Genomic DNA, 24,065 nt, shown 5'->3' with positions numbered 1-24,065 from the left:
ATAGAGGGGGGTGCAATTCAGACTAAAGGTTATCGAAAACCTACAGCTACCAATACACTGTTACGATATGATAGCTATCACCCTAGACACATAACTAAATCCTTACCTTATGCTCAATTTTTACGTTTAAGACGAATTAATAGTAGTGATTTGACATTTTATGAGCAGGCAGATGAGATGAGTCAAAAATTGGAGGCAAGAGGGTATCCAGTACATTTGGTAAAAGAAGCTTTAAATAGAGCTAGTAAGATTAAACAGACATCATTATTTCATCATAAAAAACAGAGTAAAAAAACTCCCATCAAAAAAGATCAGAGATTTATTCTATCCTTCGATTATAGCCCAATGAGTGATGTTATCTGAACCAGTATTCGAAAAAATTGGCACCTAATTGAGAATGACCCATTACTTATGGAGGTCGCAATTAGGAAACCAATAGTATCCTTTCGTAGATGTAAAAATTTAAAAGATATATTGGTCAGAGGTCGCTTTTCCCAAAAAGAAAAGTGCAAAGAGAATTGGCTGACAGCTAATAGTCCAAGGGGTAACCATAGATGTGGACAATGCAATTATTGCAATTCCATAATACGTACAAGGAACCTGAATTTAGGGGGCATTATGTTTGAAATCAATGGATTAATAACCTGTAGGACCCAATATGTTGTATATGCAGTGATCTACAACTGTGGTAGATTTTATATAGGCAAAACTATACGACCTATGTATGTAAGATTTCGTGAACATATACGATCATTAATTACATGTGAGGGATGCCCTAGGTTGATACAACACATGCAGGAGAAACATGAAAATAACGCTCGATGTATGCGATTTGTGGGCATTATTCACATTCAGCCATCGGCGTTAGGAGGAGACAGACACAAATCTCTATTGCAAAGAGAGGCAGAGATAATTTCTCAGACAGGTGCGCTAGGACCGCTCGGTCTCAATGATCGGAACGATCTTAGTTCGTTCTTAACATGAACCTTATTGTTTTTAGATAATTTAATACTGAAGTATTGACATTTTAAAGATTAGAATGTATCAGTTGCATGAATCACCAAAGTATACTGTGCATTTTCCTGTCTTTTTTAACTTTTGTTATGTAACAATGTGTACTAATTTGTAAATAAAAAGGCAGGTGAAGGAAGTGACGCCAGGGCCTTGAGAAAGCGTGTATGCACGTGAAACGGCCGTAGGCAATTCCACATCCTGACCGAGATCTTTTTGTAATAAAGTAATTGTTTTGCCAGCTTCGGTGAGTACCTCGATTATTCCTCTACAAATATATCCAGCCGATTGTGCTATACTTTCGATGAGCAACTCCGTGGCAATTTACCTGCAGTCATCCAAATAGAAAGAAAGCCATATTTTTATACTCCCATTCCGATTGTGCGGTTTTGGCAGTGCCAGCCTCCTTCCTTCTTTCCATTTATTGCATATGATGTGCGGCTGCGTGCTTTTCGCGCAGCCGCCATCATTATGACACTCCGTTCTGTTTTCATTCAACCTTTTGACAGCTATTGCGTGAATCACGCTGTTCGCACGGAAGTGCTTCCGTGTGACATGCGTGCTTTTCACGCACCCTTTGACTTCAATGGGTGCGTGATGCGCAAAAAACGCCCAAAGAACGGACATGTCATGACTTTTTTTCAGCGGACTCACGCTGAGTAAAAATCACGCACATGTCTGCACGGCCCCATAGACTAATATAGGTCCATGCGACATATAAACCGGTCTTCTGAATAAGCCCTTAAGCCTCATTCACATGCTCCAGAAAAAATCAACGTTGAATAATCACCCTGCCATAGATTACAAAATTCACAGCATGTTCATTGTTGGCGTGGATTCCATGCTGAAAAGTTGTGGATTAGCGAGATTATATGTCAATGGAGTTTATTCACGTGTGGATCCGCATGCCAACCCGTGGCAGAAATCCAAGTTGCCTACATAGAACATAGACTTATTGTTAATGCTTTAAAAATGTCTTTTTTTAAGGCCACGTTCACACGTGGCAGAATTTTTTCCGCTGCAAATGCTGGTGCAGTTTCGGGGCAATTGCGCAACAAATCTGCACAAACATTTGCATATTTGACAGGTAATTCAGACGCTGCAGATATCAAAGCAGACTTGACACAGATTTCAGTTTTTACATTGCAAAGGCTGAAATCCGCAGTGAAATTCCGCTGCTTCTCCGCAACATAATGTGCATGCAGCGGAGGGAAAATTCTGCACCGCAGCCTAATTTCCGCACTGTTATTGTAATGACGGGGTAGGGAGACAGACAGATGAGACCTAATCTACCTGCCACTCAGTCCCTGCCTACTTGCAACGGCCCATCCTAGGCGACAGCGTACAACTGGGCGACGGTCCCTACTCTCACTATGTGCACGACAGACAGACAGACAAGGGTACAAAGAAGCTAAGGGAAAAGGGGCAGATGCCCACGGAAAAACCTTGAGCTACAAGAGTAGTGAACGAGCCGAGTCAAACCAGGAGTGTACGAGGTACCAAACGCAGAGAAAGAGAGTAGTCAGTAAAGCCAGGGTCAATATGAAGCAGAGGACAAATAGTACAAGCAGCAGCAGCAAAGCCAGGAAACAAGCAGAATCACAGGCAAAGGAGAAGCAGGAAATGAAGGTCTAAATAGACAGAGGGCGGGAGCTAGCTCCATCTGGCCAGGCTGTGATAGGCTCTCCCACTCCTCAGCCTCCCAGCCTGAGTGGTAGAAGAAGGAGTCACTCTATCTTAGGAGCAGGTGCAGACTGACTAACCACGGGCGTCGACACAGAAGCTGTGTCTGGTAGATCCCTAAGCTTATGTGCACACGATGAGAGGATTTTACAGCTGAAATGACAGACAGTTTTCAGGAGAAAACAGCTGCCTCGTTTCAGCCGTAATTCCTCCTCCTCGCATTTTGCGAGGCTTCTCTGACAGCCGTAAATTTTGAGCTGTGCTTCATTGAGTTCAATGAAGTACCGCTCAAATTACGTCTGAAAGAACGACGCGTAAATTGCAGGTCGTCTGCACAGTACGTTGGCAAACCCATTCAAATGAATGGGCAGATGTTTGCCGACTTATTGTAGCCCTATTTTCAGACGTAAAACGAGGCATAATACGCCTCGTTTACGTCTGAAAATAGGTCGTGTGAACCCAGCCTTACAGTTATTTTCTGCAACGTCTGAAAGATTTATAGAAACAAATGTAAAAAACGGCTTCCTCGGAATTCCACTGCGGACTGTCCACAGTGGAATTCAACAGCAATTCCGCCACGTCTGAACGTCGCCTAATAGTGTTAAATGCTGGAATTAAATTATGTAGTTTACTATTGTGCCAGAAAAATACATGTGGAGCAAAGCAAATGTATGATATTTCCCATGATATAAACGGTTTTGCCTTGAAAACAATCATTCATATTTAGGGAAAAAAAATGCTTATGTATATCCCTGTCCCGATAAGCATTCTTTTAAAAAAAAATCAGAATGCTAGTTAGATCGTGGATCTATATGTTTATGGCCAGCTATAATAAAGGCAAGATCCTGCAGGTACGTGAATAGGGACCACAGTTTAAAGTAGACTGATAATGTATTACAATTCAGTTGTTCACTAAGGATCCATTCACATCGCGTTTGTGCTATCCGTATACAAACGTGTAACATTTTGTGTTTACATCTGTGCTTTTTATAGCGTGTACGTTTAGCATATGCACATACGTCTGTATACATTTGTCAGTTTTTTACCTAAAAAAACATATACTTTTTTTTTTAAGTGAACACTGATAGAAAAAACAAAAACGTATAGATTTACTGTATGTAAACGTATACAAACATATAGCATTACGTTTGCATATGTAGGCGATTAAGACCAATGCTAAAAAAAACAACCTTATATCGTGTATACCTTTTTTTAAGTACAGAATAGCGTAGCAGACTCCGCTTTTCATTACTTTAAAAGAACAGTATACCAACGTAAACCATGACAAACATAGACCAAACAAATGCTATTTTGGTCTTCGTTTGACCCATTATAGTCTATGTATATGCCGAGCGATACGTTTCAATACTTTTTTAGTGCAAACGTATACGCTCGGCGGATAACACAAACACGATGTGAATGGGGCCTAGGCAGTTTGTTTTCTACACAAACTTTATGATCAAAATAAAGGTCCCTTTACATGGGCCGATGATCGGGGGAACGGAACGCTAGTTCCTGATCATCGCCCCATTTTAAAGGGCCCAGTGATCACCGCAAACGAGCAAACACTCGTTAGTTGATTGATCTGATCTTTTATGCGGCAGTAAAAACCATTGTTGTCGGCAACACATCTCCCCGTGTAAACTGCCGACAATGATGCAAACTGTATGGAGACAAACGAACTCGTTCCTCCCATTACAGTACAATGATTGCTGTACAATGGAGATAAACGAGCACCGATCGATGTGCAATATCATTGATCGACACTTGTTTAGCCACAGAAATCTAACGTTCTAAATCAGGGGTGTGGAACATTTATTCTGCCAAGGGCCATTTGGATATTTATAAAACACAAAATTATCAACTTAAAAATGAGCCTGATATATTTGGTCAAACATCTAAATAACTCACCCCTAATGTGATGTCAGTCGGTATTGATGATGTTGCTACTGCGTCGGTCAGTTTGGAGCTCAGACGATACTTCGCAATGGTAAGTTTTGAAAAGAACTGCTCGCAGCAGTAAGTTGTTCCGACTTACTTAAAGGGGTTTCTCATCAGGGACATTATTGACATATCCACTGAATATGTCATAAATGTCAGATAGATGCGGGTCCCACTACTGGGACCCGCACCTCTCTCTAGAACAGGGCCCCCTAAACTTTGTTCTACCTCTCTGCGTTCCGGTTGATTTCCGACCATGAATTACGGAAACAGCGTAGCTCGCTGAGCTACCCTGTTTACGTAACTCCCATAGTAGTGAATGGCAGTTACGGAAGCAGCGTAGCATGCGAGTTACGCTGTTTCCGTAACTACCATTCAGTTTTATGGGATTAGCAGAAACTGCGTAGCTCAGCAAGCTCCACTGTTTTCTTATTCATGGTCGGGAATCACAAGCTTAAGACACAACACAAAGAGGCAGAACGGGGTATAGGGGGCCCCATTTTAAAGATAGATCTGGGACCCGCGCCCATCTGACACCTATCCTGTGGATATATCATGAAAAATGTAGGTATAGGGAGAGAGGAGGAAAGGTAGAGCATGGTGGACAATGTCGCCTTCAATTTTTTATTGATACCGACTAGTGTAGTAGGAGAAGGATTATACTGTGCAATGTCCCCTTTATTGCCACATTGTGTGGTATTTTGATTAAATTATTGCACAGTGTGATTACAGCTTTAAACAAATTCCACTGGGTAGGGAGCTTGTTGGCCCTACTACTCAGGTGGAAATAAACGAGGTGGTGCTGCAAGGGTTATTTTTGTATCTGTAAGATACCTTGCATATGCACACTACAGGAGGTTGTGTTCAAACTCTATGAGCAACTGCCTGATCATTGACTACCTTTTAAGCGTTGCCGCTCCAAACTTTTGGTGAGTAGCAGCGCAAAAGGATTAAAATTTTTGTGTCAATGAACAGTTAATTAGTCTTCAGATTGTGTTGTATTTGTTCTGTTACCAGCGTTGCTGTTCCATTCCTGGCTCAAGCAACAGCTCGGCCAGCAACGCGGACAGAAAGCAATCTATCTCAGTGAGCAGCTAGCTGGTCACCGAGTGCGTTTTGTGTTCTCAGCGTTGCGGTTCTTAATTATGCGGCAATGCAGAGAGACAAACTGCCTGTTGTGTTTTATTTAGTGTTCTCAGCGTTGCCGCTGCGATACACAATTCGGCGGCAATACAGAGACAGCAGCGTACGCTGTGTTTAGGCAAACAGACAGCCTGCCTGTTAGCAGTGAAAACTACTGGTTCGTGCAGTTGTAAGGATTGCTGTCTGTTTCAGAGTATTGGCTGTGAGTGCCGCGACGTCATGGGCACTCAGCAACACACTGGTCTCAAGTGTCGCCACTACGTCCGTTCCCTCCAGCTGTCTGGAGTGGACTTGAATTCGGCAGGATTAGTTAATTATTATTCATGGCTCCAATCTTGCCCTGTGTAATCTGTAATCTTTCCCTACTGTCAGGGTCGGTATGTCCCGACTCCTTTGTTAACAAAGCTATGATGTATGTCTTTGTTACAAGTGGCAACCTATCACCACTACATACAAAAGTATCTTCAGCAATTTTAGATGGATTGGTTGGATTCTTAACCATTTATTGGTTTATTTGAGCACACAAGGCAAATTAGACACTTTTTTCATTAAGTTGATATCTATTCTTCTCCTTTATATTGATGATTTGGTCAAGAAGTTATATGGAATTGTCAAATAAATTATAATATTTCTTATTTTTAGTTATTTTGTTATATACTATATTTTTATATTTTTTTGTGTTTTGTGAAATTTTGTTGTTTTTATATTTCTCATTAATTCTTTTTGTGTTGTTTTAATGATTTTTATATTTATTATTATTATTTTTTTATATATTTAGTATATTCCATATAATTAACCCTTTATGTTAAATACAGTATTCAGATTACCAGTTGTGATAATTCTACACAGAAAACATATATTCACATATTACGTGGTTCATACACTGTTAAGAAATGTAAAATAGAATTAAACATCATTGCTGTAAGCTATAATTCCATATAGTTTAATATAGAGTATTTACGTATCTATATAGATATCATTGCCACATATGTGTCAATCCCGTGATTATTATGTCCTTAATATTCTCGAGGTTTGGACCTCTACAATATTTTTTAATCATTTACGTATAGGTAGCCATATTGTGAATATTCCTTAAAATTGTGGCACATTGTTGTGCACGACCGTGATTGTTCTCCATATTGTTTTACCTTTTTCTCAAGTTTTTTAGTGGACATCTTATGATATTGTGTTGTGGTGCTCCCTAAACTTTGTTCTACCTCTCTGCGTTCCGGTTGAGCTACCCTGTTTACGTAACTCCCATAGTAGTGAATGGCAGTTACGGAAGCAGCGTAGCATGCGAGTTACGCTGTTTCCGTAACTACCATTCAGTTCTATGGGATTAGCAGAAACTGTGTAGCTCAGCAAGCTCCACTGTTTTCTTATTCATGGTCGGGAATCACAAGCTTAAGACACAACACAAAGAGGTAGAACGGGGTATAGGGGGTCCCATTTTAAAGATAGATCTGGGACCCGCGCCCATCTGACACCTATCCTGTGGATATATCATAAATGTCCTTGATGGAAAAACCCCTTTAAGTAAGTAAGTCGGAACAACTTACTGCTAAGAGCACTTCTTTTCAAAACTTACCATTGTAAGGTGTCGTCTGTGTTCAGACTGACCGACACAGTACCAATTTCCTCTATACCGGCTGACATCACACACCTCACCAAAGAGAAGCACTTCCAGCCATTAGTCACCTGACCTCACTTCACTAGTGAATGAGGATGCAGCGGTCTGAGTGAGGGGGTCAGTTCTAGCCGGCCCAGAAGTGGACCAGTCCAGTCACCTGACCTCACATCAGGTGATTCAGGTCAGGTGACTGGGCTGGTCCACTGCCGGGCTGGTACGCACAGACATCACTCTGACCGCCGCTGCCGCTGTGTCACTCCCTGCTTGGCTCCGTCCGCCCTACTCACTTACATTTAGAAGCAGGAGGAGGAGGGCGGGTGGAGCCAAGCAGAGAATGACACGGCGGCAGCGCTGGTCAGAGTGAGGTCGTTACATGTTGTTTTGGGAGTGGACCAGTCCAGTCACCTGACCTCATATCAGTGACGTGAGGTCAGGTGACTCAGGTCAGATGACTGGACTGTGAGAGGACCAGTCCAGTCACCTGACCTCACGTCACTGATGTGAGGTCAGGTGACTTGGGTCAGGTGACCGGACTAGTTCAGTATAGGGCTGGCACGCAGTGACCTCACTCAGACCGCCGCCGCCATTCTTGGCTCCATCCGCCTTCCTCCTGCTCCTAAATGTGAGTGAGTAGGGCGGACAGAGCCAAGCAGCGAATGACGCGGCGGCAGCGTCGTTTGAGTGAGGTCGGGCCGGACCAAATAATCTCACGGGCCATATAAGGCCCGCGGGCTGGACGTTCCCCACCCCTGTTTTCTAAATGTACCCTAAGTTTCTGGACAGCAACAGCAGCACAGATGCGATGTTGGAGGTACTATCACTTGACAACGACTCTCACAAGAACCGTGGACTAGGCATCATATCCTATTGTAAATTTATATGTGGCTATGAGCTACATCAGTGGGCCCCAACCAGTGGCTCGGGAGCCACATATGGCTCGCAAACCCCTGATGTGCGGCTCGGCATAGGAACCCAAAATTATAACTATATGCCCTTGCTACAATATGACATCCACATTAACAATATTACAGACATATCCTGTCCTCAGAAAAGTGCCAGTTTGTTAACCTAATATTAACCTTTTTAAGTTTTACGTGGCTCCCGGCCATCACTCAGAATTGAATGTGGCTCACAAGGTCTAAAAAGTTGGGGACTGCTGAGCTACACAATGAGAATCAATGTTAATTAGGATATAATATAAAAAAACAAGGAATTACAATAATTGGCCAGTGTAAACAAACCTTAAGAATGCAATTAATTTCTTACATTACTTTGCTGATATTAAATGTATATGCTGTTCAATTATAGAAGCCAATACTATTGCAGGTTGTGAATGATGTAATTGTTGCATTTTTCCATACAGAACATTGCCAAATTTAAGATGAATTAATGAAACAGGTAAGAACTTACTCAATAGGAATTGAGCTAGAATAGGGAAAAGGTGTTGGAAATTGGAAAAAACCCATCTTACAAGAGTAGGCAGTTTAGTCATGGACATCAAGCTATATAAGAGATGACTAATAACAAAATCCTATGTGCTTCTTCCATAAAGACTGTGGTTCCTAAAAGTGAAGCTAAGGTAAGACAGCAGTTTAAGTACTATATACTACATGTCTAAAAGACAATATTTAACTTAAAATATTATAGTGTATATATATATATATATGTAGTTATTTATATTAATATTGATCATAGTGTTATAAAGGTAAATTGTGTAGATTTTATTTTCATTGTGATTCTTTGAGTACTGTGCATGGAAATAAAGTAAAGTCTCACCTTTGTAACCATTTAAACTAATATATTAGGGAATAGCCTTATGTGTAATTGCCAACAAGTGCATACCTATAGGGCAGAGGATGTGGTGGCACCTGGACCTTGAAGCCCGAGGCAGACCAAAAGGTCCCTCTACCCAAAATGAGAAGACCAGTACTATTAAAGAAACTTGACCGTTTCGACACCCTGTAACAGATTTAGCATCGGGGTCCAGGAGCTTTAACTGAATCTAATATATACATATATATAAAACAGGTGACAATGGATGCCTTTTTTGAACATTTTGAGAAGAATCCCATGGAAATCAATATTATTTATTGGGACGTCCAATTCCAACTTTTTCTTTATAAGTTTGCATGTTCCCAGCCGTCAATCAACAGTGTGCGGGCGGTGGAAGCAGGACTCACAAGCACAGCTTTTTACATGAAAATTCGGAATTAAATTATAGAAAAGCATAATCTCGTAGCTCAGCATATTCCCTTCTATCTTATACTGCCGTGAGATAGGGTAGCATAGGAGACCTGACAGATCTGCTTTATGTAAATATATAGTATAACAATGTGTGTTTTATGGTAAAATGTTTGGCAATATTAGAAAATTTTAAATTTATTACAAATATAACAAAGATTTGTTAATTTCTCTTTTGTGGATTATGTGATTATAGGAATTGCTTACATCATGCAATCCGCATATAGCTGTTTCTATATCGTTGTCGTTGGAGTAATGTTAATGAAAATGCCATCTTCGGAAGCTGAGAACATCTGTCCATTATCTCAAGACATGCTTGAACTAAAAAGATATTTTGAGGTCATAAAGAAAATTTTGGTGAGCATTCATATCTTGTTAGACTTATTTGAAACTTTGGCATTATGGTTGCAATACTGTGATGTGATTCTATGTCATAGCTTTTGTACAATATAAGTAACTCTAACTCCACTTTTATTTAGTACAAGTAATTAAGGAACCATAAACATTTTCTAGCCACTTGAATGGGATAAGGCTTTAATACTGTGAACCGCGGCTACAAGTGTGTCAGCGTTTCAATGTACAGAGCAGGTACGCAATAAAGGGGAAGCAGCGCTCGGATTAGGGTGGCGGCCCATTAAAAACAGCTGATCAGCGGGGGTACTGAGCGTCCAACACCCACTCATCAGATATTGCTGGAGTATCCTGAGGATAAGCCATCAATTTATTCTAACATGAAAACCCCTTTAATGAGTAAGGCCCAATGCACACAATCGTGCCCGTAATCATGGTCCGTGAATAAGGGCATGGCCGGCTGTGGATGGCCACGGACAGCCATCCTCATTTGCAGGCCATGCTCCCATTATAAAGTATAGGAGCACGATCCGTAAAATAAAAAAATAGGACATGTTCTATTTTTTACCGAAGGTTTATATGGCACGGACACCTTCCCGGAAATATACGGGAAGGTGTCTGTTGGCCATATAAATGAATGGGTCTGTAATTACAAACGAAATCTACGGTCGTGTGCATTCTCGCTATCCAATAACTATAACTTTTATATCGATGTAGATATTTGATGGCATGTTTTTTGATGGACGAGTATTTTTCAATGGCACAATCTTTTAGGGCATAGTTTTTTTTAAAATGGAATGCAAAAGAAACAGCTATTCTGCCATTCGGCATTTACCATGCAGTAGAAATAATAGGTTAACTTTATTCTACAGGTCGGTACGAATGCCACGATGTAAATATGTATAGCTCCTTTTACGTTTTAGTACTTTTGCACAATATAAACCTGTCTTATGGAAAAAAGTCATTTTTGTGCTGCTGTATTCCGAGATCCATTCCATTCCATAGCATTCCATATGACGGATATACATTGCAAAAGGCGATCCATGTAAATCATTGCTACGAGAAGGTGTAGATTTTCACTATAATTTGTGTCCATTTATTTCGTACTTACTAATAAATCTGCTAGTCCACTGGTAACCCCGCCCACTTTTCTTGAAAAATTTTAGAAATGTGTTACTTATTTTACGCCTCTAAAGTGGCATAAACCTGTCACTAAATTCCCCCTTATGTGTCCAGACCTTTTGGTGTAGACCACAGACACAGCTTAGATGCGTAAATCATGGCTTATATGTATTAGCGCTTAGGGAGCATTAGCGTCAGGGCTCCATTCATGGGTTCCATCGGACCTTTCCGTCAGGGAAACCCATGAACGGAATCCAAACTGAAACAAATGGAAACCACAGTTCCGTTTGCATCACCATTGAGTTCAATGGTGATGGATCTGGTGCAAATGGTTTCCGTTTGTCACTGTTGTTTAAGGGTTCCGTCATTTTGACGGAATCAATATCGTAGTCGGCTGCGCTATTTATTCCGTCAAAAATACGGAACCCTTACACAACGGTGACAAACGAAAACCATTTACACCGGATCCGTCACCATTGAAATCAATGGTGATGCAAACGGAAACCTATGGTTTCTATTTGTTTCAGTTTGGATTCCATTCATGGGTTTCCCTGATGAAAAGGTCCGATGGAACCCATGAACGGAGTCCTGACGTAGATGTGAACGAAGCCTTAGGGCTTATTGACACGAACGTATAATACGTCCGTGCTACGAGCGTGATTTTCACACACGTCGCACGGACCTATGTTATTAAATGGGGCCGTTCAGACTATCAGTGAATTTCACGCAGCGTATGTCGGCTGCGTGAAACGCACGACATGTCCTATATTTGGCCGTGTTTCGCGCTTCACGCACCCATTGAAGTCAATGGGTGTGTGCAAATCGCGCACGGCACACGGAAGCACTTTCGGGTGCCGCACGTGATTCATGCAACAGCAGAAAAATTAATGAATGAAAACAGAAAAGCACCACGTGCTTTTCTGTTTGTAAAGAGAAAACCAGAGTGTCATCATGATGCCGCTGCGCGAAAATCACGCAGCCACGCACCATATGCTGATAACACATGGACCTTTCGCATGCGCAAAACTCAGCTTTTTTTTGCGTGCGCAAAGCGAACACGTCCGTGTGAATAAGGCCTTAGACAATTTGTATAAAAGACAGTGTTCTCCTTTTTGTGTTAATAATAATGAACCCCTACTGTTTATTTTATTTCATTAAAAGATATATCCAGGTAATGTTTTTGAAGGGATGTGCCTCTCAGCCCCCTATTATTACACTAATTTTTTCTTAAAAGTTTAATGACTTAAAGGGATTATCCAGTTTAATCAAATAAATGTTATTTTTTTTTGTATAATTAAAAATTATTCAATTTTCCAAAATATTCTCTGTATTAATTCCTCATGTTTTTCAAGATCTCTGCTTGTCGTCATTTAGTAGGAACATTCTCTGTATACTTCCAATGGATAAAATTCTGTCCATGGTGCACCTGTGTGTCCATCACATGACCATGGACAGAATTTTATCCACTGTAGATAAGCAACGATTGTTGTTATTGCATAACAACAGGCAGAGATCTTAAAAAATATAAGGAATTCATTCAGAAAGTATATTGGAAAATTGTATGATTCTAATTATACAAAAAATAACATTGATTTGCTGAAACTGGACGACTTTAACAAATCACACTATGCAATCTTGCAGCCATTTTCCATATCTTGATAACTATATTCCTGTGATCCTCAAGCAACAAAAAAATTTAAATAGTTTCCTGACCTCATTCTATTGAAATCTGTAATACTCTCGTCCCAGAGATACCAAAAGAAAGAATCCAACTGGATTGTACAATTCACCTGAAGGATCCCCTACCTTTTGTTTGGGTTTTGCTAGTTCTCTAGCCGGGGGAACTTGGTGCAAGATGGTTATTTTGGGGTTAGTTCTCTCTCATTAAATAGATAGAAAAGTTACACCTTCTACATCAAGGGGTTGCCGAAGGAAACAGGTCACAAAAGCCTTGTTATCAATGGTGGTAGAGATCAAGTCAGAATAGGAGACAGGACTGTAGCTGGGCAAGCAAGGTCAGCAACAATCACACAGAACAGTACAGAACAGAACTGGAAAACAGGAATGAACCAGTCACTGGACAGACAATTAGCAAATGTCAGTTAGTAATAATTAACAATTTTCCATATTTTTAAATAATAACATCTTATAAAAAAACAAACAATATATGTCACTTTAATTTTGGAAATGCCACTTTGTGTCCAGTACATAACAGTATGATTATCAATAGTGAATCAATTAAACGATAAAAAATGTAAAAAAAATTATGTAATACACAAATACAATTTAGCCATGTGTGCTGTGTGTTTTCCAATGCAATGACACTTTAATTACAATATGATTTCACTGCATAACTACAACCCCAACAAATACTGTAAATAGCATTTTGACTCATCTTGTCTTCAGAACTGATAAATTAATTTAATGTTAACCCCTTCCCGACATACTTTGGAGGGAGAAGTATGGAGTGGGCTCAGTAGCTAAGACCACTCCATATGTAGAGGGTTTCAACTGTGTTGTTAAGCTGACACCCTGTTCTGACATCCGGAATCAGAAATAATTCCAATCCTGGCCGTTTAACCACAAATAGTGACCACGGGCAGAGGGGCTAATTGCAAGGTGCTGATCGGTTGTCATGGCAACCAGGGTTTTTTATCAGGTCTACTATCTTGGTCCTCCTGTTAATGATAAATTAATTCATGGTAAATGACGCCAATAAAAATATGCCAGAATTATTGATTTTTGCTCCCCAAAAATGGAACGAAACTTTATCGAAATGTCATATGTACTAATAAAAACAGTTTGCCCTGCAAAGAACAAGCCCTCACACAGCATAATTGACAGAAAAATAAAAAGTTATGGGTCTCAGAATATGGTGACACAAAACGATATATATTTTTTTAACAAATTGTTTTAACTTTGTAAAAGTAGTAAAACAATATACAAATTAACTGTAGCTAACCAACAGGTTGTGAACTATAGTAATTCTCCCGAGATGGAGCATGGCTTCAGTCTATAACGTTGTTCTAATGGCGTGGGGCAGCTTCAAACTAGCTAGGTTCAGCGTGATGTCACGAGAGTGTGTCTGAAGCTACCCCGTGCTGATTGGACAGCGGCAGAGGATGTGATGTTGGCTCCACTTCGGGAGAATCACTATAGTTCACACCCTGTTGGCTAACTGCAGCGAATTTGCATATTGGGCGCCAAAACAATGAGTGGCCCCATCTCAGGAATGGCTTTATATAAAGCCACGGCAGAAGTAGCGACCAATCCGCTGACTGCTTCTCCTGTTGTCAGAAGTAAACTTTTGATGGGAGATGAGAATGTTGCAACATTAGAGGTTACCTTTAAGTATTCTTAATACAAATGTCTACCACTGATAAAAGTCATATTTCATTTTCAGACTATTTAATTGTTTATTACTTTTTCAACAGCATGACAATGATAAAATCACAAACATCAGACTACTAAAAGAAAGCACATTGAATAAAATACATGTAAGTAACAGAAGTTTTTTTTATATTAATCAATAATCTAATATATTTGTTTTCAATATATTTTCTGTCAGCAGATAAACTACCTGTCACGAACAAAACTCATTCAATACTAAATATGAATCAAAAAGTTGATTTAATATAACTTCCTCTAAAAAATGTATCTTCATGTGAAGCTGCAAATGTTGGTGCAGATTCGGGGGAATTACGCAATTAATCTGCAGCAACATTTGCATATTTGACAGGTAATTCAGACATTGCAGATATCACGGCGGACTTGCCACAGATTTCAGTTTTTGCATTGCAAAGGCTGAAATTCGCAGTAAAAATTCCGCTGCTTCTTCGCAACATAATGTGCATGCTGCGGAGGGAAAATTCTGCACTGCAGCCTGATTTCCGCACTGTTATTTTCCGCAATGCCGGAACTAAGTTTGCTAAAAATGTATGGAAACAAATGTAAAAAACGGCTTCTGCGGAATTCCACTGCGGACTGTCAGCAGCGGAATTCAAGAGCAATACCGCTACGTCTGAACGTGACCTTAGTGACTGCATTAACAATGAAAGAAATTCTATTTTTGGTAACTGGACTCTCCAAAGAGGAGGCCATTAAAAAAAATATAATGATTGTATACTGTATATTGTAGAAAGTAAAAACACTACAAGTATATGAAAACAATACAAAGATGTCAACAACTTTCCAAACAGGCTTGGTTACGTTTCTGTGCGTCCTGTGGCGTGCACTGATGATTGATTGTGATTGATCGTAATGGTCCTTGTTCTAATCCTTGTTGTCCTTGTTTTTCAGCCATCTGAGAGATGTTGCTTTCTCCTTAAACTTGGAACATTCTATGTGACCAACATTTTTCCTCAGCTTGAACTTAACACCAGCAAAATGCACCGAAAATTTACCCATCTGGCCAATTCTATGCTGAGTCTGAAGATAGAACTTAAACATTGTGTATGTATTAGTATTATTTACATTGTCACTCAATATACTGAGGGAAAGATATAAATACTAGTGCAGCGAAAAGGGGATTTGTCCCTGTCCCCAATGTGCCTGACAATCTCACTTCCCTATCTCAGGCACATATCAATTTCATTGAAAGCCAAAATAACCTATCAGTATGTTTTTAAGTGTAAGGGTATGTGCACACACAAAATCAAAAACGTCTGAAAATACGCAGCTGTTTTCAAGGGAACACAGCTCCTGATTTTCAGACTTTTTTTTAGCAACTCGCGTTTTCCGCGGTGTTTTTGACGGCCGTTTTTGGAGCTGTTTTTCCACAGAGCCAATGAAAAACGGCTCCAAAAACGGCTCAAGAAGTGGCATGCACTTCTTTTTCGGGGGCGTTTTTTTTTACGCAGCCGTTTTTAAAACCGGCCGCGTACAAAACGCCCGATCGGAAAAGAACGCCGTTTTTATCATTGAAATCAATGGGCAGATGTTTGTAGGCGTTCTGCTTCCGATTTTTTGTCCGTTTTTTGCCCGCTAATGGCCCGAAAAATGGCCGAAAATAAGCTGTGTGAACATACCGTAAGAGGAAACCCACACAAACAAGAGGAAAGACTTCAAGCTCCATGCAGATGTTGCCCTTGGTCAGATTCATACCTAAAACCCCAGTGCTGAAAGGAAATAGTGCAAACCACTACGTCACCGTATAATTATCTTTCTGGTTTTATTAAATTTCCGCTTTTTAGTCAGATTGTGTTCTGTAGAAATCTAGGATCCTGAAAAGAGTCTGTCACCATGAGCATATTAATATTTCTGGAAATTGCAAAAAAAAGTTAAATTTTCACAAATAGTGAAAATAAATATTCATCCTTTATTTTATTATTTAGCATGCCACAAATAGGTGCCCATGTGGGGAGCAAGCACACACAGCGATGGAGGAATTTAAGAATGACTATTGCAAGGTATTTAACATTTTGTACACTTAGAATGTTTCATTTTTATAGTACAATTGGAGTATTTTATCATTTCAGTTTTCTTTTCACTTATCTCAGTTTTAAGAAACTGGTAATCTTTTTTAGTTCTCATTGCTGCTCTTTTATTATGAGTAGTTTACTATTATTAATAAATTATTACAGCTACTTTAGAAACTTGCCAAAGTTCCAGTGTAGCGACCGTATGCAGTACAGCCAAAGGGGCCACATGTGGCTCACAGGCCTCCTGAGTGCCCAACGACATGCCAAACAGGTGTCTGCGGAACACGTATGACTGCATAGATTGACACAGTAGAAGATCACTATATTTGAGTGGCTGCCTACAAACTGCTCACATGTATATTCCTGTTAGAGATGCATAGCACTGTGCCACAGGGAAGATAAAAGTATTGTATTACATGGGCACATTTATGAGTCATTGGGGTTGGCACATTTATATGGCCAAATCTTTGACTGGTACATTTGAATAAGCATTTGGTTTAGAAGTAACTAAATTGTTGGTACTGGTGTGTAGTTAGAACTGTTTTATAGGCACTGCCCTGTTACTAATAGGGTATTATGGGGAGTTCTGTTTTGGATGGCTCAATGGTTTGGGCAATTCTGTGTTGTTTCTAAACTGGCAGTACTGATGACATAAGAGTAGGGAATATGTGACCCTAATGTGGGACAATCTGTGGTTAACACTTTTCCATAGGATACTAAGGGGTAGGATTAGGGTAGGGCTTGCATCTAAAACGTTTGCCCCAGCAGCACTAAGGCTACGTTCACACACAGTGGATTTGATGAAAATTTTTCGTCAGGATTTGAGAATGGAAAATCTGCAGCGGAACACAGAAGCAGCAAATTGGATGAGAGCTTAACAAATCGTATCCGTATGCTGCAGACATTCTCCGAGCAGAAATTGCACTGCAGTGCAAATTTTTAATTCTGCAACATGTCAATTTATGATGCGGAAAGTATACAGATTTGTTGCAGACTTTTTCTGGGAAAGAAGAAATCCGCAATGAAATCCTATTTTTGTGGATTTTGCGGCAGATGACCTGTGGATCTGCAGCAAAATACACAAGTCCAGATAGTTTAAAATAAGTTTAAAATAAAAAAGCACTATACTCACATCCCCTGGCTCTCCCAAGGCAACGCTTCCTCTAGTTGCTGTACACCCTACCTCCAGTGATAACATGTTGCGTTCACATGTGACCTCTGCAGCCAACCACAGGCTGCAGCGGTCACATGTTACAACATGTCAATGCTGGGGGCCAGGTGTGCAGAGACCGATAGAAGAGTTGCCATGCAGGCGCCAAGGAAGGTGTGTATAGTGTTTTGTTTTTTTCTTTGCAGACACTTGGATGTTTTTCCACAGGGAAATCCGCACCCACATCTGCACAATTTGGTGCAGATTTGCTGCTGAGAATTTACCTGTGATTGCCCGCGGATTTGCTACTGAAATTTTCCGCACCAAATCTGATACATGTGAACCGGGCCTGGGAATTATCATTTCATTTTCCGATTCATTGTTTACCCTGATGCCTTTCCCTTGATTTAGTTAAAAACAAATGACAATGACCAGCATTACCCCTCCCACCATGATAATGTTTAGGGCATGCCCAGACGTGACGTGTTTCTGCAGACACTGTCCGCATCAATGCCGCACATAATCTGCGTTGCAGATTCTGTTGCGGCTTTGCCTAAAACGTGCAGTAAATTGATGCGGATTAGCCGTTGCGTATTCAGGTACTGTCTTTTAAAAATTTCATCTCAGTCTGGCTATAGACCTTAAAACACATAGGTTCAGGTAGAATGAAGAAATATCCTGTTCGTAAAACCAATACGCAACGCAACACACATAACATCTGCGGATTTCATTGCGGAATTTTGAATCTCCATTGAATTCAATGGAGAAATTCCGCAACAAGTCCGCTACACGTCTGCAACAGCCAGTGTATGCTGCGGACTCCAAATTCCGCACAACAGCCTATGGTCCGCAGCGGAGTTTTCCGCCCCGTGTGCACGAACCTAACTAAAAAGGTGTGGAAACCAATGGAGAAAATGTCTGCTGCGGATTTCCGCAGCGGACTGGCCGCAGCGGAATTCTAGAAGAAAACTTTAGGCAACAAAACTCATTGATATTTATTTAGCTTTTTTGATATAATTGTCATTTTTCTTTTCACAGATGGAAACACCAAATGCTACTCTTAAAGCTATTGGAGAGATGAACACTCTTTTCCACTGGATAGAGAAGAACTTTGAGAAATTAAGAGACTAAAATTTGTTAAAGGGGATGTCCAGTTATCTTTTATAATTTAATATCCTATAAAATAGGTAACCATATAATGCTCTAATATACATGTATTTTAGATAGTAGTTTATTAAGGAGTAGAAATTATAAAATATTTCTACCTACAGCAGCACCTCAAGATGTCTGTCAGTACCTGTGCAGAAGCATCTCTTCCATTGTTCCACCTGTCCCCTGTCTCTTGACAGGGGTCACACAAGGTGTGTGTGGGGGGGGGAGGGGGATGTAACATAACTGACACCATGTTTGGGTTCTCATAAATGGCTAAACAAAAAAAAAAAAAAAGCGGAATACCCATTTAACTTATTGCACTGCCGTTTTGATAATGTTGGTGAAGTGATATGTATTTAATATTTATTGTATTTAAATTGAAAGAAAATATTTAGCTATTTATATTTGTCAATATTTTATTATTTTATTGCTGTTATTTGTCATATTTAAATAAAATATTTGTCAATATTTAAATAAAATATTTTTTTTATATTTATAATAATTTGTATTGTCCTTGTTGACCTAGATTGAATTAATATTCAGATATACTCTAGTAATATTGCTACTTCTATCCCATTTACTGGTCCTTGTATTCAGAAAGAAAGCATCTATTTAAATCCTCTTCCAAAAGTTTCCAAAAACATAGAAAGTGCATTTACTTTTTTACAAGTCACTTTGCGTCTAGCTGTTTCTAATATATCGGGTGCAAAAAAATATTTACATTTACTGTACGTATCTCGTGGTGATCGCACATTCACTAGTTGGAGGGAGGGTGTCATTAACATCTGCACTGAGGGATGGGACTTTTTTTTTATATCAAAACTCATAACTATGAGTCCGGTGGATTCGTTGATCACTATTGTTTTGTTCCAATTTGGCTAATTGGAGAGCGGAGCTGCACTCACATTATGCTGACCTTACATAGGGAAGCAAAGTCTAAAGACAGATCTTGCTTTAACTAAAAGTCACTAAACGGTAAAAAAACAAAATACATAGTTGCTATTCCCTCACTAACAACTCATGCAAAAAAAAGTTAGGCGAATGGTGAATTCTGTAAAAAAATAAAAATAAACCCCAAAAATGATATGTATGCATAACTATTGTATCAAAAATCATATTATATAGATATGCTTATCTGTACCCCAAAATGACGCTGAAAACGTTACAACTTGTCCTGAAAAAAGCAAGGCCTTAAAGAGGATCTGTAACTAGTTTAGTAATACCGAATCCTCTAACTAATCTAATAGGCGCTGTCATGCTGATAATTCCAGTGAAAATTGTATTCAAAATTGTTTATTATTTTAAAAGTTATGAGCTTATTTCTAAATATACAAATGAGGCGGTACTAGCCAAAGGAGCAGTAACCAGAGGTGGGATTCAAACTTTTAACAACAGGCTCTTTGCTTTGACATACACGCCGGGGGGAGGGGTTGCAGTGTTTTGCGTTGTATCGTGCCATGGAAAATGATTCTAATAATCAAATAAAACAATTACAATACTCTATATATACCCTATATTTAAGTGGACTCTAAATAAAGAAATTCCCTGTCCAGAATGTTTAACTGGATTGCCACACTATGTAAATAATTTCATAACCGTCCATAACTACCTACCCACACATTATATTAAACTCACCCATTACGTATAGACCTATATGCGCACATTCAATATCCTAAGCATGCTCTAAGCATGCCCCTCATCTTGTTAGGCTGTGCACTGTCAGAAGGGTAGAGGACAATGGGTCGTGCGCAGTAAGTCGCGACAGAACCAAGCAAGGTACATATATACAGCACCAGAACTAAGCTCAGTGCATAAATACAACACCAGAGCAAAGCTCAGTACCTATATATACAGCACCAGAACAAAGCTTAGTCAATATATACAGAACCAAAACCAAGATCACTATGTATATACAGCACCAGAACCAAGATCAGTACATAAATACAATACCAGAACAAAGCTCAATACATAAATACAATACCAGAACAAAGATCATTACATAAATACAGCACCAGAACCAAGCTCAGTACATATATACAACACCAGAACAAAGCTCAGTACATATATACAGCACAAGCACAAATACAGCTTTGTACAGAAATCATTTGAAAATTCAGTTTAAGCCCTGTCATATAAGTTTGTACGACATAGAACTACAGCTCTCATTATGGCCTGGACAATGGTAAGGATATGCTGGGAGATGTTGTTTCACAAAAAAGAACGATACACCCATCACCTTACTGCAGATCATACCGTGACTGCAGTACTGATCAGTCACAGGAAGAATAAACATATACATTTAGTGACTCACAGGCAACTTCTTCTCAGATTGGAGTTGTTCTTTTTCTCTTTGCTTTCCATCCGATCCAGACCTCCATGACGACACCTCCTGGCCACGACCCATTTCTGCAGAGTTTGCCGCTAAAATGTCTTTGACTTCTCACTTTTCCAACATTCCCCCATGTATAAACGAAGATAAAATTCTCATGATGCCACGCTCTATTCACCAGAATATAACAGTATCACACACTGCGCCGCTGAAGATTGCACTGCAACTTAGTGAGTGACTTTGCTGTGTAAAAGCAGCAGCTTCAATGCAATGATTTAATTTATGTTACCCCCTGCACACCTTCTGCCTCCCACAGAGCCCCTACCCATCTGTCTCCCCCCTGCCCCTCCACAGAGCCAGGGCACCTGTCAAGATGCATATCCCCCTGGCCCCACTCCCACCCCTCTAACTTTCTGCTCTCTTAGCCAACCCCCCCCCCCCACAGAGCCCCTGCCAACTAGTCTCTCCTCCTTGTCCCCTGACAGAGCCCCTTCCCACCTACTGAATCCATCCTGCCCCTCCATAGAGCCACTGCCAGTTGGCGTCTTACCCCAGTCCCCCTCCCCTTTACATTGCCAACCCCCCTCCAATTACCTGGGGCCCGCCGCTTTGACTGTATGTGTGGTATGTACTCTGTGATTATTCTTAGAGTTCAACCTACATCTGTACTTTGTTGTCCAGACAGCTTCTTAGTCCGTTCTATGACCCTACCTCTGTACTCTGGTCCTTTGTTGTTTTGCTTCGGGTGTTTGTTCCTTGTCCTGGTCACCATCCTCTATGTCAGTTTGGCTTCTACATTTGTGATCCCTGAATTTTTTTTCTTCAATCTTTTTCCAATTCTGTCATCTTTACCATACCTGCTTCATTTCACTTCTCCCATTACTGACATTAGTCTGGATAATTAAGTATGACTATTCTTTTCCTCCCATGCTGCTTTGCTATTACTGACCTAGCCTGTCCTTGATAACATTTTATGACTCTGTTTTGGTACTCATGATGAGAGGGAGACTGACCCTTGACACCCATGGCTCCACCCGTGTGCCCCTTCAGGCTTCTAAACCCTGTGTTTCTCTCAAGCCAATAACACATTTTCACCTAGAAGGACCTGTAGTTCCATGAAAATCATGTGGCAACCATTTCTTAATGCATATGAGCACAATTAAATAATCAATACAGCAAGTTGTATAATTGATCCTGAGCAACAACATGTATTATAGTCTTGCATTCACTACTGTACAGGTTTCGTAGCTGAAATTTCCCAGTATCCCCTGCTTAATCAATGTCTGTACAAAAGTTTCTCTGATTAATTACATTCTAACAAAACTGATTGTCTCACTGTTTTATAGGAGCTCATTTTCTCTGTAGGAGTCAATGTCTCCATCAATAACAGATGATCACTTTAAGAAGAACCGCTAAATTACGCCAGCTATAAATCAAGACACCCAGGGGTATTCCACTAGGAGTATAGTTTTTATCACAGCCATGCTTTTCTCAAAAAAGCTATAAGAATTGGAAGTAAAAAAAGAAGAATAAATAAATAAATATACATGTATATATATATATATATATATATATATATATATTTTTTTTTATTTTTTTTTTATTTTTTTTTTCAATTTTGGGTATAAAACTCAACATACAAATAAAGCATTTGCTAAAAATTATATATATATATATATATATATATATATATATATATATATATATATATATATATATGTATATCATTTTTTGCAAATGCTTTATTTGTATGATGAATTCTATACCCAACTGTGTTCACTAGAGAAGCACATGTTGATAGAAGTTTATTAAAGGTTAATGGCGTAAAAGTAACCTCAATTTTATGTGAACAATGCAGATTTTTGGTATTTTTTATAGTCTAATCCAGGGGTCTCGGCTGAGTAGATGGGCCGCACATAGAAAAAATTGATGGGCCGCGTTATTTTCAAATTTGATACAATACCAAATTATTGTTAATCAATTAGTTATTTGAACTACTATAACAATACTACATTACTATAATAATACTGCAATACTATAATACTACATTACTATAACAATACAACATTACTATAATAATACTACATTACTATAACAATACTACATTACTAGAATAATACTACATTACTAGAATAATACTACATTACTAGAATAATACAACATTACTATAACAATAATACATTACTATAATACTACATTACTATAAAAATACTACATTACTATAACAATACTACATTACTATAATAATACTACATTACTTTAATAATACTACATTATTATAACAATATTACACTACTATAATAATACTGCATTACTATAACAATACTACATTACCACAATAATACTACATTACTATAACAATACTACATTACTATAACAATACTACATTACTATAATAATACTACATTACTATAACAATACTACATTACTATAATAATACTACATTACTTTAATAATACTACATTACTATAACAATACTACATTACTAGAATAATACTACATTACTAGAATAATACTACATTACTAGAATAATACAACATTACTATAACAATAATACATTACTATAATACTACATTACTATAAAAATACTACATTACTATAACAATACTACATTACTATAATAATACTACATTACTTTAATAATACTACATTATTATAACAATATTACACTACTATAATAATACTGCATTACTATAACAATACTACATTACCACAATAATACTACATTACTATAACAATACTACATTACTATAACAATACTACATTACTATAATAATACTACATTACTATAACAATACTACATTACTATAATAATACTACATTACTTTAATAATACTACATTATTATAACAATATTACACTACTATAATAATACTGCATTACTATAACAATA

General features: G+C 38.9%; 1 protein-coding gene across 1 annotated transcript; it reads left to right on the top strand.

Annotated features, from left to right (window-relative positions):
• Positions 1-8,921: 8,921 nt before the first annotated feature.
• Positions 8,922-18,837, top strand: LOC142741848 (interleukin-19-like). The gene is made up of 7 exons (XM_075851175.1): positions 8,922-8,987; positions 9,214-9,334; positions 9,846-10,006; positions 14,557-14,619; positions 15,422-15,574; positions 16,456-16,530; positions 18,731-18,837. The coding sequence occupies exons 1-7, from the start codon at positions 8,922-8,924 to the stop codon at positions 18,821-18,823; spliced, it is 732 nt and encodes a 243-aa protein (XP_075707290.1). The 3' UTR covers positions 18,824-18,837.
• Positions 18,838-24,065: the final 5,228 nt, after the last annotated feature.

Source organism: Rhinoderma darwinii, chromosome 2 (genome assembly GCF_050947455.1).
Source record: "Rhinoderma darwinii isolate aRhiDar2 chromosome 2, aRhiDar2.hap1, whole genome shotgun sequence".
Lineage (NCBI taxonomy): Eukaryota > Metazoa > Chordata > Amphibia > Anura > Rhinodermatidae > Rhinoderma > Rhinoderma darwinii.
The sequence above is the reverse complement of the archived record's forward strand: the minus strand, read 5'-3'. Positions and strand labels throughout refer to the sequence as shown.